At 35.8% G+C, this 17,199-nt stretch overlaps 1 protein-coding gene across 1 annotated transcript in view; it reads right to left on the bottom strand.

Annotated features, from left to right (window-relative positions):
* Nucleotides 1–10,642, bottom strand: part of eftud2 (elongation factor Tu GTP binding domain containing 2) — a 13,347-nt gene extending 2,705 nt beyond the window's left edge. The window contains exons 1-26 of the mRNA XM_016488616.1: nt 10,525–10,642; nt 9,883–9,992; nt 9,550–9,718; nt 9,389–9,467; nt 9,235–9,310; nt 9,034–9,099; nt 8,658–8,693; nt 8,479–8,569; nt 8,254–8,336; nt 7,892–8,058; nt 7,579–7,703; nt 7,413–7,476; nt 7,223–7,313; nt 7,003–7,138; nt 6,773–6,900; nt 5,963–6,156; nt 5,272–5,383; nt 5,047–5,187; nt 4,719–4,820; nt 4,545–4,627; nt 4,300–4,386; nt 3,804–3,930; nt 3,307–3,394; nt 2,184–2,302; nt 1,864–1,958; nt 1,537–1,690 (exon numbers count right to left, since the gene is read on the bottom strand). Coding sequence (XP_016344102.1) covers nt 1,537–1,690; nt 1,864–1,958; nt 2,184–2,302; nt 3,307–3,394; nt 3,804–3,930; nt 4,300–4,386; nt 4,545–4,627; nt 4,719–4,820; nt 5,047–5,187; nt 5,272–5,383; nt 5,963–6,156; nt 6,773–6,900; nt 7,003–7,138; nt 7,223–7,313; nt 7,413–7,476; nt 7,579–7,703; nt 7,892–8,058; nt 8,254–8,336; nt 8,479–8,569; nt 8,658–8,693; nt 9,034–9,099; nt 9,235–9,310; nt 9,389–9,467; nt 9,550–9,718; nt 9,883–9,981 — 2,712 coding nt within the window. The 5' untranslated portion in view covers nt 9,982–9,992; nt 10,525–10,642. The remainder of the gene's footprint in view (nt 1–1,536; nt 1,691–1,863; nt 1,959–2,183; nt 2,303–3,306; nt 3,395–3,803; nt 3,931–4,299; nt 4,387–4,544; nt 4,628–4,718; nt 4,821–5,046; nt 5,188–5,271; nt 5,384–5,962; nt 6,157–6,772; nt 6,901–7,002; nt 7,139–7,222; nt 7,314–7,412; nt 7,477–7,578; nt 7,704–7,891; nt 8,059–8,253; nt 8,337–8,478; nt 8,570–8,657; nt 8,694–9,033; nt 9,100–9,234; nt 9,311–9,388; nt 9,468–9,549; nt 9,719–9,882; nt 9,993–10,524) is intronic.
* Nucleotides 10,643–17,199: the final 6,557 nt, after the last annotated feature.

The following is a 17,199-nucleotide window of genomic DNA, read 5'->3' as shown; positions in this document are numbered from 1 at the left end:
AAAATGAACTCAAACAGCACACATTTATCCATGTGTGAACATAGTAGCAAAACTGATGACACACAGGTCAGAATCTCAGGATGATATGAACAAGAGCACAGCTGATTTTTGGAAAATTAATCCTGGTAGTGGAAGACAAAGAGGAATTGGAGGGGGAAATAAAAACGAAGGGGATGAGGTCCAATTTAATTTGTTCCTGATGAAATACAAAGCACTATAGTTGAGCATGTTCTTCTGCATGGACTGACCATGAGGGAAGTTGGCCTACATACTCATCTAAAAGGTTTCAATACTACTTACACAATACACATACAAAAGAATTACAGTACATAGCAGCAGTACTTCAGATGAGAGAACTTTCATTATTCTATGTACAGTAAATACTGTAGCACATGTTGTACACCCTCAAACTCATTACTGTTGAATTTATTTGAAGCCAAGTAGTCCTTACATGTACTCTATTTTTGCAGAACTGAGAGACGACTGTCTAGGGGAGGCAGAGAAATCTTTTATCAGAAGACTAAGAAACTGCTATAACAAATAAGGATATTACCAATACTGTAATGCAATTTGGCAGAGGATGCTGAATGAATTAATTTATTTATTTACAGTAAATGACAGTATATTCCAATGTGTGTTCACTGTATATTCTGTTGTTTGGTTTTTGAACTTTTCTCTTCTAGTGCCTTTCATCTACTGTAAGATCTCTTTACAGTAGTGTAACGAAAGTAAACTTTTCTTACAGTTTAATGCTGAATTTGACTGTATCTGCATCCCTATATTTATGTCGTATACTGTAACAGACATTGACTAGCAAAAGGATTCCTATTTTCCAAAAGGAGGTTTTTGTAACAGTGTTTTGAATTGATCTCACTAGTGTTCTCTAGGCAGGAAAATAGTCTGTGTATTTGACAGGTTTGTGTATCGTCTAAGGCCAAAGTTTGAGTCTGACAAAAGAGAACATGTTTTTGACTAAGATTTTGACCTGGAAGTTTGAAGTTTACACAAGTTGGTGTATAGTTTTGAGATTGTGTTTATAGTTGTGAGAAAATGGTGAATTGTTTCATGAATTGTGTGTTAGCAATCGAGAAAAACTGTAATTTCCAAAGGTGATTCTAATTTTTTTCACAATAAAAATACTGTAGCACAATTAAAAAAACAAATCAGCATACAGTAATAATTGTATAATATTAATAGCAAAATCTAATTATAAGTCATATTAATATTAATTTGACTTAATTTTATAATTTTAACAAAATAATGTAAATATAATTTACTCATATATAATAATTAAATGCCATTAAATGTCATTATGTAAAAAAAAAAAAAAAAAAAAAAAAAAAAAAATTTGAAATCATATTTTGCTAAAAGAAAATGAAAAATATATGATTTCCGATTTTAATTTATTTTCATGTGACCTGGTGTTTTGGACAGGTTTTGTGAGATTCGCTTACACATAATACACTTGCCCTCATTTAAACACGCATACACACAAGAAAGGAAGCAGAAAAAAAAGATATGTGGGTGTGTTTGTACCTGCCAGTGGTGGAACACACTGAGCGCGAAGGCCTGGCCCTGCGTGTGTGTGCGGAGATCAGTTTCAAAGCCAAACGAGTCAATAGCGGGAATGAAAGCCTTGATGGCGTAGAGAGGAGAGCCAGGGATTGGCGCATCCTGAGTCACATGACCTCTATGGGACACACAGACAAGAGATCAGTCAGAGGCTCGTTCTAAAAGGAGACTGTCTTTATTAGAGACTTGCTGACTTTTGCTGCCCTGAGCTACAATCTGATTAATGTGAGTGTATGTGTGTTAACAGACGAGGAGTCAGCAATGTCCTCGTTCTGTTTGTGTGTATTGTACCTCCTGCGTGCCAGCACCGTGTACACAGCAGAAACGCAGTCAGCAGGGGCCTGAACCTCCACAAAGTAATAGGGCTCCATCAGCCTGGGCGTGGCCTACAGAAACCAACCAATCACAAAGCGAGGAAAAAGAGAGGGTGAGCAAGTGAGAAACCAATTACGATAATCAACTTAATCTACTGAACTGAGTTAATGGATCACGTAATTGAATGAACCAGTCCAATAAGACTAATGGAAACAATGATTAGGCAGAGAAAGGAAACAGAGGAAGATGGGGGAAGAAGAGAGGTGGCTAAACAGACCTATGGAAGGATAGATTACCATCAGGAAGGCAGAGTAGACGACTCTGCGAGCTGTAGGGATGACCTGTCCTCCTCCTCTGTGCAGCGGCTCCTGTGCGATCACTGCGTCCAGGATCTTAAACTTCACGTTGCGGATTGCTGAACGCAGGGAATGACAAGGAGATAGTTTTGTTATTTAACACAAACAGAAACACCAAACTGTAGCCATTTACAAAGAGGACATTTGCATATGAAAAACTTAAAGGCACAGTAGCAAAAGCACTGTGAGGGTGGAAAACGGCAATGAAAGGAAAAGAGGGGAAGAAAATTTAACCTTACAAATGTGCAAGTTTCGCTCAAAATTTTGAGATCATGACATTTAACTTAGTAGTGCACTGATATTAACATTCTGGACGATAATTACTGTCATTTTATGGCTGATAAACAATACAATTGCTAATACTACATTTCTATACTATGTCGTCTAAATACGTTAAAAATAAAGGAACCGAAAACTAATATCAATATTTTCAAATGCTACAAGTGAATCTAGACATCACAACATTTTAATGTATGTTATGAATAATGGGACATTCATTTGGAGATTTGCTAAAGATTACATTTAACAGTGTTATTAAATTATTAGTGTTTTTAAAAGATTAACTTTATGTGAGCGTTCAAAGACGGCAAAGGCAAACTAAATGTAAAAATATATTAAATATCCAATGTTGGTGGATGATGATGGTCACACTTTATTTAAAGTCCAATTCTCACTATTAATGAACCATAAAACTACGACTTTTGCCTCAAACTCCTAATTTGCTGCTTATTAATAGTTAGTAAGGTAGTTGTTAAGTTTAAGATTAGGGATGTAGAATATGGTCATGCAGAATATGTGCTTTATAAGCACTAATAAACAGCCAATATGTTAATAATAGGCATGCTAATAAGCAACTAGTTAATAGTGAGAATTGGTCCATATACTAAAGTGTTACCTTGGCTGATATATATCAAATATCAACCGATAACAATATACAGAGCATCCCTAATTTAAATAAGTATATTTACCCTAAGAACATTTATTCATTCTGTGGTGCTTTTTAGACTGTTCAGCCTTCATAACCATTGAAAGTTCTCAAATAAAATGTCATGCACTGTCTCACGTTCATCACACAAAGGACCCTCGCGTGTGCCCCACTGGAAGCCCTGTACAATGCTGTCCTTCACTGAGCCAAGAAGAGCTTTATCTACCTACAACACACACAGAGAAAGAAAACAGATCATTTATCAAATTATGTAGCTGTCAACAATTTAAGCACACCAGTGCACAACCTCTCACAAAAACAGACACACTGTGTCACATGCAATCATATGTGACGTCAATTTTTTTCACACGCAAGCACACAGACACCAAACGACGACACACCAACACATCCATGCCAAAAGACTTTAACACACACATCTACATTCAAATGGCCAAAGGCACTATTTTAAAATTTGTCAATATAGTCAGAGGAGAGGTGAAGTCAAATATCCAGAATTTCATTCATTTGCAACCCAATTACAGTTGAATTGTATATAAAAAAAAATATTACAATGATTTAATGAATATAAACGAACCTTGCAGAGCATGATTAATATCAGCTGATATGCAAATTACCTCAGAGGGCAAAGTGTCGTCTACTAAAATGTTGGGCCCGGTTGTGTCAGGTCCAAAAGCCCAAATGGAACGAGCTGCTAGCAAATCCCAGTCATACTTCGTCTGGAAAAACTCTCCCAACTTTTTTCTACAGAGAGAGAGAAAAAAAAGATACATTTATTTGTTTTAAAATAGTGAACAGATTTGAAGTGAAACAGTAGATTCTTGTCGGTTGAACTGCACCACATAAACTACCACTTAAAAGTTTGTGGTTGTTAAATATTTAAATTTTTTTGAGAGAAGTATCTTATGCTCAACAAGGCTGCATTTATGTGATCAAAAATACAGTTAAAACAGTAATACTCTGAAACATGTTGGTGATGATTTGGTGCACAAGAAACATTTATCATTATCAGTGTTAAAATCAGTTATGGGTCCTAATATTTAATATTAAGAAAGACATCTTTGTGTTACATATAACCCAGAAGTTCTCTACAGTTCTGACATGTTATTTTACCTGTTCCACGTGATCTGCACCACCTCGTTCTCAATGTCTTCGGCTAGACCCTTCTCCAACGGCTCAGCAATCATGGTAATCTTATTCCTGCCAATCACACACACAGTGTTAAAAATCACACATACGTATACAACCACTGATGCATGTTAAGACTTTTACAGGTCACATTTAAAAAAAAAATGTAAAGAAATTCACAACTCAAGTTCTAAATGGTGGTGCTGAGATACAGGAAGTTTGTTCCTTACTTTTTATTGGGCGTTTCAGCGAAACACTTCAAGGAGGACGTCTCTACCACAGTCTCACAGAAGGTCACTACTGGATCAGCCACCTATTGTGAGAGATCGAAGAGAAATCACATGAAAATAAAAAAACATAGGCAAAAAGAGAGGAAAGAAATTTGTAAGACAGCAAAAGAGCACCTTGATATCGATCTCAGAGTACATCTTCCGCAGGTCGTGCATTACACAGTCCAGGTACAGCTCACCTGTACCAAGAATCACATGTTCTCCTGACTCCTCCACCTGAACTCACACAAACCAGCACAGATTAATATGAAGCAAGCTAGTAAAAAGATTAAAACACATCATAGTTATGAATCTTGATACACTTAAAACAAATCATAAAGTAACCCTGCTGATTGTCAGTGCAAGTATATGTAACATCTGGTTTGGTCCAGAGGCTCAAAACATGAAAAAGATATGGTTTTAAAACTAAATTGGTACCGTGGGGTGTTCTAGGGAGTGTTACCTTTGTTGTAAGTGACGGATAACTTTTGTTGACTTTTCTGAGTCCATCCAACATCTTGGGCAGTTCTGAGGGATTGACCGGCTCCACAGCGATTTTTATCACTGACGCTGTGTTAAACTTCAATGGCCTGAAGATCTGAGCCTACTCACACCAATTCAACATTCAACTTCCAAAGTCTCATAAATGAACACTGCATTGTTTCGAATAGATATCTCTCTTTCCTACCTCTTCATTTCCACGGGGCTCTGTGATTGTGGCCGTTTTAACAATAGGCTGGTCGCACCCTTCGATCAACACCCAGTTACCAGCAGGGACACGATTCACTTCAATCTGATACCTTACATAAACACATAAAACATAACATTTACAAAGACTACAGTGGGGGGACTGATGTATGATTTACTTTGAAACAGTTTTCACTCAGAAATAGTAAATTTTTACAAAACAACAAATAATACATTGAAATAAGCTTGAAATGTTTAAGTAGAAAGATTAAATAGTATTTTTCTTTTAAAACGTACTCCAATCATATCTATTTTACTTTTATCTTTGGGTCTCAAGATGACATAAAATTATTTAAAATAAGACAAAACAAGTCTTTAAAATAATAATAATCTTGAAAAACCTTAATTTTTAAAGTGTGACTTCTAGAACCAGATTAATAAAATCATATAACTGCATGGGCATTTTTATAATAATATATTTTTTGCTAGTTATGTCAATCTCAGTTTTTTTATGGGGTATACACTGAATACAAAATATATATAAAAAAAATCCTTAAGAAATTCTTAAATCCTGAACAACTAGAAAAGTCATGGGGCCTTCAAGTATTGTTGGGGAAAATGGGGGACCATGGACTAATAATGCTAGGAAAAAAAAAAAAAGAGCAATCAGAAAGACAGAGTGTGACGGTCACCTAGCGACAGAAATCCAAAGGCGTCCAACAGTACAGATCTGTGAGTCCTCCTCATCTTCCAGGCTGTAGTTCTCTCCCAGAACCTTCACCGGCTGGCCCGCCTGCAGGGTTCCGCTCAGGACTCGACCAAACGCATGGAACTGCACGCCGTCATCTGTGCTGTACATCTTAGTGGTGTGGCACATCAGTGGACCCTAAGAAAGAAGAGATAAAAAGAGCTTGGCTTACTTCTCTAGGCCTGTGTCATTGAGATATTTACATTTTTAGGCTTGTTAGGGTCAGTAAGATGGTCACACTTTATTTTAAGGTTCAATTCTAGCTATTAACAAACCATTAACTATGACTTTTGCCTGAATAATCTCCTAATTTGCTGCTTATTAATAGTTACTATGGTAGTTGTTAAAGGGGTCCTATTATGCTTTTTCACTTTTTCAACTTTTAAAAGTAACTTTCCCCAACACTGGTTGTAATAATGTAAAAAATGTGAAAAATAATGTGTTTTTCGAACAGCCTAGTATGAGAGCCTGTTCTAGTACACCCCCAAAACAAAATCAAGACTTTGTAAAAGAGCATAATAGGACCCCTTTAAGTTTAGGCATTGGGTAGGATTAGGGATGTAGAATATGGTCATCGAGAATTTGTGATTTATAAGCACTAATAAACAGCCAATATGTTAATAATAATAGGCATGCTAATAATCAACTAGTTAATAGTAAGAATTGGTCCCTATACTGAAGTGTTACCAATTTTTTTCTGAAAAAAAAAAAACAAATACTTTAAAACATTTTACAAGCTGAATGTCACACTTACATCAGGGTCACACTCAGACATTGTCTCTCCGAGGTCTGAGTCCAGTCCACCTGTGTAGCTATGCTCTATCTTGGCTCTGGCACCCCCCTGAGGAGATGGTATGTGTTGCACACACATGTCCACAAAGCCTGTTGTAGTAGCACATATTATTAGATTGAACGAACCTGACACGTGTGCAAGAATTATGATTTATGGCAACAACACAAGAGCACAAAATAAAAGACACTCGCCTGTAAACTCTCCAAAAAAGCGGTTACAGACAAGGCGCAGCAGAGGTCTGATGTTGAGCTTTAATTCCTCTTTAGTCAGATGAATGCCGAGCTCATCCAACACACGAGGCAGAGACGTATCCACATCCCCCACCACCTACAGACACACCACAGTTATACAGCCTGTGTATTTGACTGCCCGAATGTGCATACATAAAAGAAATGTGAGTGTATTTCTCACCTGTGAAAGAATCTTGTACAGCGGCTCTAGTACGAACTCAACAAAGCTGCGCTGAGAGTTGCTGTTGGGGGCTTTCTTTGTGAATTTCCTCCTGACAGGCACAAAACGTGACCGTTACAATCGAGAACAAAAAAAACATGCTGCCCTTCTGCAAATTGTCTGTGAAATAAAATTAGCTTCAGATTCTTACGTTTTAGGGTTGAAGTAAATGTCTCCCCACAGTCTTTTAGCAAACTCCATGTAGTTGATGTCACCTGAAAAACAATTGAGAGTAAAAAAAAAAAAAGGTTGATGTTTTCAGACAGAAGCACTGAGGATGCATTTGAATTTGTTTTTTTTGTGCGTGTATGTCTCACCGTAGGTGTCTGAATAGATTTTGGCAAAGGAGCCAAGAGTGAAGCAGATGCTGTATTGTGAGGAAGCGAAACACACGTTCCCCAACAGGGGAGACACAATCAGAGACTCATCAGTGGAGTATGTGCTGCCAGAGAAGAAAAAAAAAAGAGATTATTCTATAGAATTTCAGACAAAACTGTTAGCTAAAAACAATTAAATTCATAAAGAAAATTAGTATCAATAAGCAAGTGAAAGACGAACAGCAGATCTAAGATTTGTCTCAATATCATGTTGTATCTACCAAAACCTCTTCCTTTAAACACAGTGGGGTACCTCAGCAAGCCGTTGACCTCATCCACAATGTGGCGCAGTTTGTAGTAGGCATCTGTAGGGGGCAGCTTGAGCTCCACGATCAGACGATCCACTTTATTAATACAGATAGTGATGGCCAACTTCTCCTGCACTGCATGCTTGATCAGTCGCTCAGTGTTTAGCATCACCTGAACACATTCAAATGTTTATACTTGCATAACAAAGCTAATTTAATTTGACAAATATAATATAAGCTTACGAAAAACATTATGTTAAGACAGTGATTTTCATAAACTGTGTATTACGATGACAACAACATGATAAAAGCAGTCCTGGAGCCAAAAGCCTGACATTAGCAGTAGACTGTGTATGTGTGAACTCACCCCCTCAGCAGCATCGATGAAAAGCACAATGCCGTCAGACAGTCTGACTGATGATGTCACCTCATCAGAGAAATTCACATGACCTGAGGACAGGTTCAAGAGATAAATCTCCTGCTTTTGCACAGCATACTGTGTCCTTATATTTTTCTAAGTGATATTTTAAACATATGTCAGCTACTTTTTAATGTGTGAAAAGGTGAGCACAGGAAAGAGGTCAGGGAGTACCTGGCGTGTCCATAATGTTAAAAAGGTAAGATTTGCCCCGGGAGTCAGGCAGAACCATGGTTACAGGCGTACTCTTGATGCCAACTCCCCTCTTGTGAGAAAACACAAAAACGTACATGAGATAAATGCACTGAATGCACATGCTTGCTTGTGATCAGATGAATTAGTTGATTTCTTACCTCTTGCTCTGTGAAGAGGATATCTGTGTATCGTAACTGTAAAAAAGTAAAACATCATTATTGTAACATATCCAGTGTTAGTGTAGAGCGAAATAAACGTCTACTCAACAAAACACCTGCATGTGAAAAGCTGTAGCTGTGGGTTTTTTTTTTTACAGACATATATACACACATATAAGAATAGGAAAAAGATTACACACATATACATATATATATATATATATATATATTTATTTATTTACACACACACAGTATATATATATATATATATTTATCTATGTATAAACACAACTGAAACCAAGTGTATATTTTATTAATATTCATATGCTTAATATAAACAAAAACACTTTTTTATATTTAATAACTATATACTTACATCAGAGTCATCTCTCTTGCGGATTTCAGGATGTGTCTGTTCAATGAGGCAGTCCACAAAGCAAGTCTGTGGGGACAAACAAATGCATTTTAATTTGTCCTCAAAATTAACGTAATCAAACTCAGCACATATAACAAAAACACCACATGATGCACCTTCATTTATCAGACAAAACTGAACAAGCATGATGGTGTCCTTTACCTTGCCATGGTGTAAGTGTCCACACAAGGTGACATTTCTGATCAGTTCTGAGCTGTCCATCAAATCAGCAAGGAACCTGCGGACAGACATGCATGTAACAATACGCAGTTCAGACAAACAGGGAGAGAGAGAAACAACACAACAGTGAACTCACTCCATGTCATAGACGGTGACGGGAAGCTCTTGCTCCATCAGAGTAAACCGCTTCATCTTCACAGGTTTTATGATGGGCTCTGCGGAGCAAATAAAATGAGATACACTTGATTTTGTGCACATGTAGTACATATACTAGTATTCCACCAGCATATCTGTTACCTGTCAATGGTTGTGTATCTTCTTCTTGGATGATAGTCTCCACCTCAGGACCATAAACTTCCTCAGCTGTGGGATAATACTTTTTATCCTCATGCAGAACCACCTCCATACCGCCACCATCCTCCTCGTCAACCTCAGCCTGGTCTTCATCATCCTCCTCCTCATCCGCCTGTAATAAGATAAACTGCACTCATATCCCACTCATACTGTATATGCTGCAACTTGCACAAAAACACATCTTTTTTGGTTAGTTTCAAGATAATTTTTGTAATTTACAGGTTTCTGCTGTAATATACACAAATGAACAGATGGCATAAAACATCTCAGACGCACCTCATCAGCCTCCCGGTCATCTGCATCTACTTCATCTTCATCAGAGTCCAGCTCTGGTCCAATATAGTTTCCAAACTCATCATAAAGATCCGTCTCCATGCTGTCGATCCCTCTGATGGGACAAAACAGATTGGAATGATATTTTCCTACCAGCCCTACTACAGAGAAGTAATGAGCATGCATGGGATTTAGTTGCAGCTCGTGAAGAAAGCGCAAAACTGTAATCTAGAAAAAATGTGACTACTTTGAAAAAGTATAAGATGGTTTTACTTTCACTCTCGTGACTTTATTTACAGTATGTTGTTTCATATGATGATCATGTTACTTACTCCTTTACAATTATTGCGCACAATGCTATCTACAGCAGCTCCACGAGTTTATCTTTAAGACCCTAGTAAACATCACAAATATTACAGACGCAGAATGTGCATATGCAACATAATGAAACAAATTACTAACTTACAATCACAATACATCTTAAAGTTAAGGATTTAGAAACGTCTCAAAAAAAAGCTGTTACTACATCTAAACGCGCAACAAACATGCGACAAAATATGAATGAATGACTGGCTCATTTAAATAATCTTTAATTTCAGTCTATCACATGTAAATGCACTATGTAACGTTATAATAGTTGTATACCTGTATGGGACACTTTATGCCTGGGGTAATTTTATTATTGTTTCAAAGTTATTCCTCGTACTGTTTCCAAACCACGCACCGCGAGGTCCTCACTCAGAGTAACGTATGTCGTACGTTGGTGACGTCATCATCAGTGGCCCTGTACATTGCCCGTTTGAAAAACAAATCTAGGGTAAAAAAAAAAGGATGTTGTATAAGGTGAAAAAAAAAAACTGCTTTAAATGCATACATTTATTTTAGAATTATGTTAGCTCTTGTTACATGTTGGCGTCAAATACTACAGAAACGAACGAGAACATTCAGTGTTCAATATTCACCGTAATGCACATAATGTAGGCCTACACATGCACATAAGTGCAAAAATTTACTTCTTGTCTTCAAAAATTATCATTATTAAGGAATATGATTAATGCATCTTATTTAATAATTGCATTATAATTTTGGTTAAACTCCATTTACATGTTTGCAAAAATAGGCTACTAATAGAAACCCCACCTTCACAGTAGGTCATTAGAGACTCTTTGATTAAGACTTAAAATATTTGTCATATATTTTTAATATAAAAATGGTGCATACTTCTTTCCACAATTAATACCATATATCCTCTCAAGACTATCCAACAGGCCAAATAATAAAATGTACTGACAGAAGATGGCACCATAACACTTGTGTGTGCTTGTATGTACAGAATTTCTTAGTTCCTCTTTGGGTTTCATGCATTGGGCATCTCTAATATTTTCAGTCCCACATAGTTTACAATGTCCTAGTATGACTCAGGCTCCATTTGTTGATACAGGGATCTCATATGGCACTTGAACATTGGCAGGACTACAGAGGTCAACATCCACTGTTACTTTCCAACTGTAAAAAAACAGACTAGGCAAATAGCCTACAGGTACACGTTAATGGCCAGTTGAATACAGCTGACATGTTCAATAGTGCTGTATTCACACTGCTAACATATTGTATTCAAAGTTCTGACAAAATGATGAGGAAATTCATGGGTACAGTTTGCACAGAGACAAACATTTACATAAAACTTACATAATACTCACAATTTCCTGTGCTTTTAGGATGGTTGTCTCAAAAGCCCTTTGAAGACGACTTTGTTTATAGTAAGAAGGGTATTTTATTTATCAGTCCAAACTTAATATCAACAGTCTCTAAAGACACTCTTTCCTTAAAAGAAAATTGAATGTGATCTTTTATGTGTGTAAGAGAAAGCCAAAGAGAACATACTGAAAGAAAGGAAAACAAAAGGGAAGTCAAACATGATGCTGTGAGGCGAACAATTGCTGTGAAGAACATTATGTCGATACAGTTTAATTGAATTAATTAAATGAAGAAGAAGATGAATGATAGGAAGATATTAAAAATCAGAGAAAAATGAATATTTGTCATTTGAATGTACAATGTTACAGTAATAAACAGTGAATTGGTAATCATTACCCGACATAAAATGTAACATTAGAATTAAATTGGATGCAATATTTGGAATTTTACTGTAAAATAACATATTTTTGGACAGTAAAATGCATGAATTATTACATAAATGAAAATGTATACTACTGTTTAAATGTTTGGGGTCAGGAATGTATTTTACCTGAAAGAAACGGATACTTTTATTCAGCAAGGATGCATTAAATTGATCAAAACATATATTAAAGGAGACCTGTAATGCCATTTTTACAATATGTAATATAAATCCCAGAATGTGTCTCTGAAGTTTCAGCTCAAAGTACCAAACAGATCATTTATTATATCATTTTGAAAATGCCTATTTTGAGTGGAAGCAGAAACACGCTGTTTTCATGCATGTTTCTTTAAATGCAAATGAGCTGATGCTCCCCGCCCCCTTTTCCAGAATGGGACTGTGCCTTTGCATCTGGTACCTCATATATTCTGCTAAATAACATCTGTTTGGTTTTGATTACCATGTCTATTGCGTTGAAATCATGTGTTTTAAACCATATGAGTTTAAACTTCTGATATACGGTTTTCTGAGCGCACACATCCGAAGCACACACACAGAAAGTGGCTGTCACACGGCATGTGAGTACTAAACTAAGTTCTCATTCATGTCTTATTGCGCTTAAACTGTCAAATACACACAAGTTTATGTTACAAACAGACATGAGTTTGTAAACAGTTGGTTATGTCTGTGAAGGGAAAAAAAAGTGTTTATATTAGATCTGTGTGGAAGCAGCGTAAATATACAGTAAATAAATCAATAAACGCACTGCTCTTTTGTCTCCTCTGAGGCTGGGACTCTAAATAGTGTTCTGTGCTCGTCTGTGCAGCCAACGACAGCGGTTCATTTTTTCACAAGCTTGCAGAGAAAGGCTTACCAAAACAAAGTTACTGGGTTGGCCTTTTTCATGTTTTCTGGGTTTGGTAGATGCACCGGGGAACCGATTATAGCACTTTCATGATATGTCACATTTAAAGACATCTATAATGTTATAATAAATGCTGTTCTTTTGAACTCGCTATTAATTAATGAATCTTATAAATTCATTGATTAATAGAAAGTCAAAAATATACGTAACAGTTTTCACAGAAGTATTAAGCAGCACAACTGTTTTCAACATTGATTATGTTACTTGAGCAGCAAATCAGCATATTAGCATGATTTCTGAAGGATCATGTGACATTGAAGACTGGAGTAATGATGCTGAAAATTCAGCTTTGCCATCACAGGAATAAATTACATTTTAAAATATATTCAAATAGAAAACACTTATGGTAAAATGTAATAATATTTAACAGTATTACTGATTTACTGTATTTTTTTATCAAATGCAGCCTTGGTGAGAATAAGAGACTTCTTTCAAAAACATTAAAAAAAATCTTAGTGTATAGTATATTCAAGACAACACATGTACGTTTACAATAAAATCTTGTTCAAATTGTTCAAATTTTTGTCATTTGCAGTTGACAGTAAACTTGTGATGCATTAAATGTGAAAAGACAAAGTAGCTGTGTAGTGCTTTATATTACACTTGTTGCATTGTATGTTCATTAGCGAATTTTTCATGGAAATGCCAATTTTAAAGCACTTTAATTAATCATGTAAAGTTCAGTTTTACCACCTGTATTATTATGGTAGTTATCAGTAAATTTTATTATACAGAGCAGCTTTTTGTAATTGAAATGTTGATATATTAACTCATAACAATTAAAGAAATACACATTTATGTACTGTAAAATATGCAGGCACCAAAACGCCACCCTAGTGAATTTCTGGCATAGTTGCCAGTTTACATTTAACAGGATTTCTTTTACAGTCAAGGATGAGTGAGGCAGAGAGAGAGAGAGACGAGCCTACACAGAAATTCGTTCTGATCGTGTTTCATGAATGAGGGCCAAAGTGTTTCTATAGCAGTTGGCCTCAGTGAAGCATAAAGCACCTTACTGTCCATGTTTTCTGAGAAAATCAAACTGAACATCGTCTCTTCCACATTGTTGCATCACTTACAAAATGCAGGAGAAACAAAGAAATTCACAGAACCCACTTCTGTATGAGTGCATGTCTTTACGAATCAGCAACATGTTGCATCTACCAGACTATATCATGTAGTCATCAACATTATGTGACACTACACGGTAAATATTCATGAGTGGTTTATACTTTATTTTCAGACCGCATTAACAATCACACATCAACAGCGTATCTTAATGAAGCTATTGTTATGTGATGACATCATTCATGCAATATAATATGTGGCTACGTGATTGCATGTGAACCCTCATATCATCACAAATAGATCTCTGGATGGAATAAATCATCCGAAGTGCACGGGTGGAATAACAGATGACGTTTTCCACCATCCCGATCTGTTCGTGCAGAGGTTTTGGAACGGGTCGGTACTGAAACGTGTGTAAGAAAGGAAGCGCCCATGCTTATTTGCAGCAGGGCTTATGTGTACCATCTAAAATCTATCTGAGGAAATGGTGAGGAGACCTCAAGACCACTTGGGTGCAAGAGATCCATTTTCCAGGGGCTTGATGCCAAATGTCACAAACATAAACATGATGGTGCCAAATGCACAGACCATGTATCATGAGCGTAAATACTCTGGCATAAAGAAGAAATTTATTGCGGTGTAGAAATGCTGTAGCGGACATAACGGACAAACAGGGTTACTGTAGCTCAGCTGGTAGGGGATGGCGTTGCAACACCAAGTTCATGGGTTCAATTCCTATGAAACATGCAAACTTTCTCGAATGTATTAATAAACACCTTGATTCAAGTATTTGCCATAAAAATAGCTGATACTCTCTCCTTCTTAGCAGAATTCTTGTATTTAGTTTTATAATTCAAGTTTTGTGTTTGCATGTATGCATGGTGTGTGAGTGTATTCTCTGAGGTGCTGCTCTACTAACTCTCTCATTACTCATTTTGATCAGCACACCTGGGCAGCGGCAAAAATAAACGACTCACTTTCCCCCGTGCGCAATCCCACTCTTCTGTTCCATATCAAACACTAATGTCTGTTCCATTACAGCTGCATGTTCATTTTCTGTTGCTTCTGGCTGTCTTTGGTGCAACCTCATCTCTAACATTATGTATATATAGGCTACAGTAGATTTAGGTCTATATCTCAGATCGCTCCATCTACTGTATCAGGATTGATTACTTATGTCTGTGCTGTATCTACTCCATTACTGGACACACACACACACACACATACACACACACACACACACCTGTTAATCCACAGTTGGTCCTTGTGCTGTAGGTGATGATGAGACTCTTGGTTGTCGGTAGAGAGAGAGGAGAAAATAGCAGAAGAGCTCGTCAACCCAATTTACATAATGAAAACACAACAAGAGGCTCAATTAATGCTTGTTATTTAATTCTTTTGTGAAACTGAGGCATTACGTAAAGCTATTTAGTGTATTTTGCTATTTCATGTAGCTATTTTCTTTACTACCTCTAAACAGAAATGCAATAAACAGAGCTGGGTAGTAACTGAATACAATTTGATGTAATCTGGATTACGTAATCAGATTTAAAAATTAAGTACTTGTAATTAGATTAAATTACATTTTAAAATACTCGTATCAGACTCCTGTTACTTTTTTATTGATTACATACTCACACAATAGCAATAAATTCATAATTTTCAGAAAATCTCTTTCTCTCTCTTTTTCACCTTTCTAAAATAGCCTACTGCTAGAAAGTCTTCCAGTTTTGTGGGCATTCACACAGAGATCAGCCATTAGTCAGGTGGCGACACAGCATTTCACCACTGGATTTACAAAAATCATTTCAGATTTTCAACATTTCATCAACTACTAATGAACACATTAATTTTTATTTCATTTTTATGATTTGATTTATTTTTAGCTTTTCATTAAACTCACAACCCCCCTTTATGAACCCCAATTTGGGAAACCTTGATGCAATATAATGTTTAATTGCACTTCATGTTGTTAATAACAACAAATGGAATATATTTTCTTGCTGTTTGTATTTTTATATCAACATAGTAAAATAATCTCCTGTGATAAACGAGTTAGGTCAGAAGTAATCTAAAAGTAATCAAAAAGTAGTCTGATTATATTACCTATAATGTGTAATGTAGTGGATTATGTTACTAACTACAATTTTTGTAATGTAATTTGGAATCAGTCATATTCCAATCATACTAGACTTTCTTTCTTTTAAAGACATTTTATTCAGCAAGCATGCATTAATATGATCAAAACTGTCTGACAAAATTACTGATTTATGTAGACATTTATAAAAAAATAAATATACTACAATGTATTTGAAATACATTTATTTCATGCTAAGTATACTACAAATACATTCACATATTTATGTGCTTAATAAAAATACCCTGCAATTGTACATTTGGTATACTAAACTGCTATACTTCTAGGTCTGCTAAATTGGATTGGAAATGCACTTTAGTTGTGTGGAAGTAGCGCTGAAGTCCATCTAGATATACTGATGTATATTTGACTGTGCTAAAGTGGAACTATTGCAAGTATACTTCAGGTACACTTAAAATATCTCGATATTCAAAGATCATACAATCCTCATCAGTAGTGACATTAAAACACATTTTAGGCTTAATATTAAGAAATGAGCATTGCGCACAAGTAGTACTCCAAATAAAGTTTAATTATAATTTTTTATATCAGGAAGTCTTGAGCGATATGTCAGTAAATATGTTAATAGATTTGAACTATACTTAGTATGAAATAAATGTATTTTAAATGTATTACTTTTTTACTAGGGATGTTACAAAAGGTTTCTAAAATGCTGTTTTTTTTTACCTATTCATCAAAGAGTCCTGAAAAAATGTATCATAGTTTGCACAAAAATATTAAGCAGCACAACTGTTTTTTTAACATTTATAATAAGAAGAAATGTTTCTTAAGGTCCAAATAACAGCATATTAGAATGATTTCTGAAGGATCATGTGACACTGAAGACTGGGGTAATGACTTGAAAATTCTGCCATCACAGGAATAAATTCCATTTTTAAATATGAAATTAGAAAAGTTATTTTGAATTGATATAAAAAATGATTTAAAAAAATGCAGCCTTGGTGAGCATAAGAGACTTATTTCAAAAACATTACAAAATCTCACAACCCCAAACTTTAACAGCACTGTATACTGTACGTGTTTTAAAACAGTAGCACAGAGACAGAAACA

The sequence above is a fragment of the Sinocyclocheilus anshuiensis genome, unplaced genomic scaffold (genome assembly GCF_001515605.1).
Source record: "Sinocyclocheilus anshuiensis isolate Anshui unplaced genomic scaffold, SAMN03320099.WGS_v1.1 scaffold461, whole genome shotgun sequence".
In the NCBI taxonomy this organism is placed as follows: Eukaryota; Metazoa; Chordata; class Actinopteri; order Cypriniformes; family Cyprinidae; genus Sinocyclocheilus; species Sinocyclocheilus anshuiensis.
Note: the sequence above shows the minus strand (reverse complement) of the source record. Positions and strands in the feature narration are given on the sequence as shown.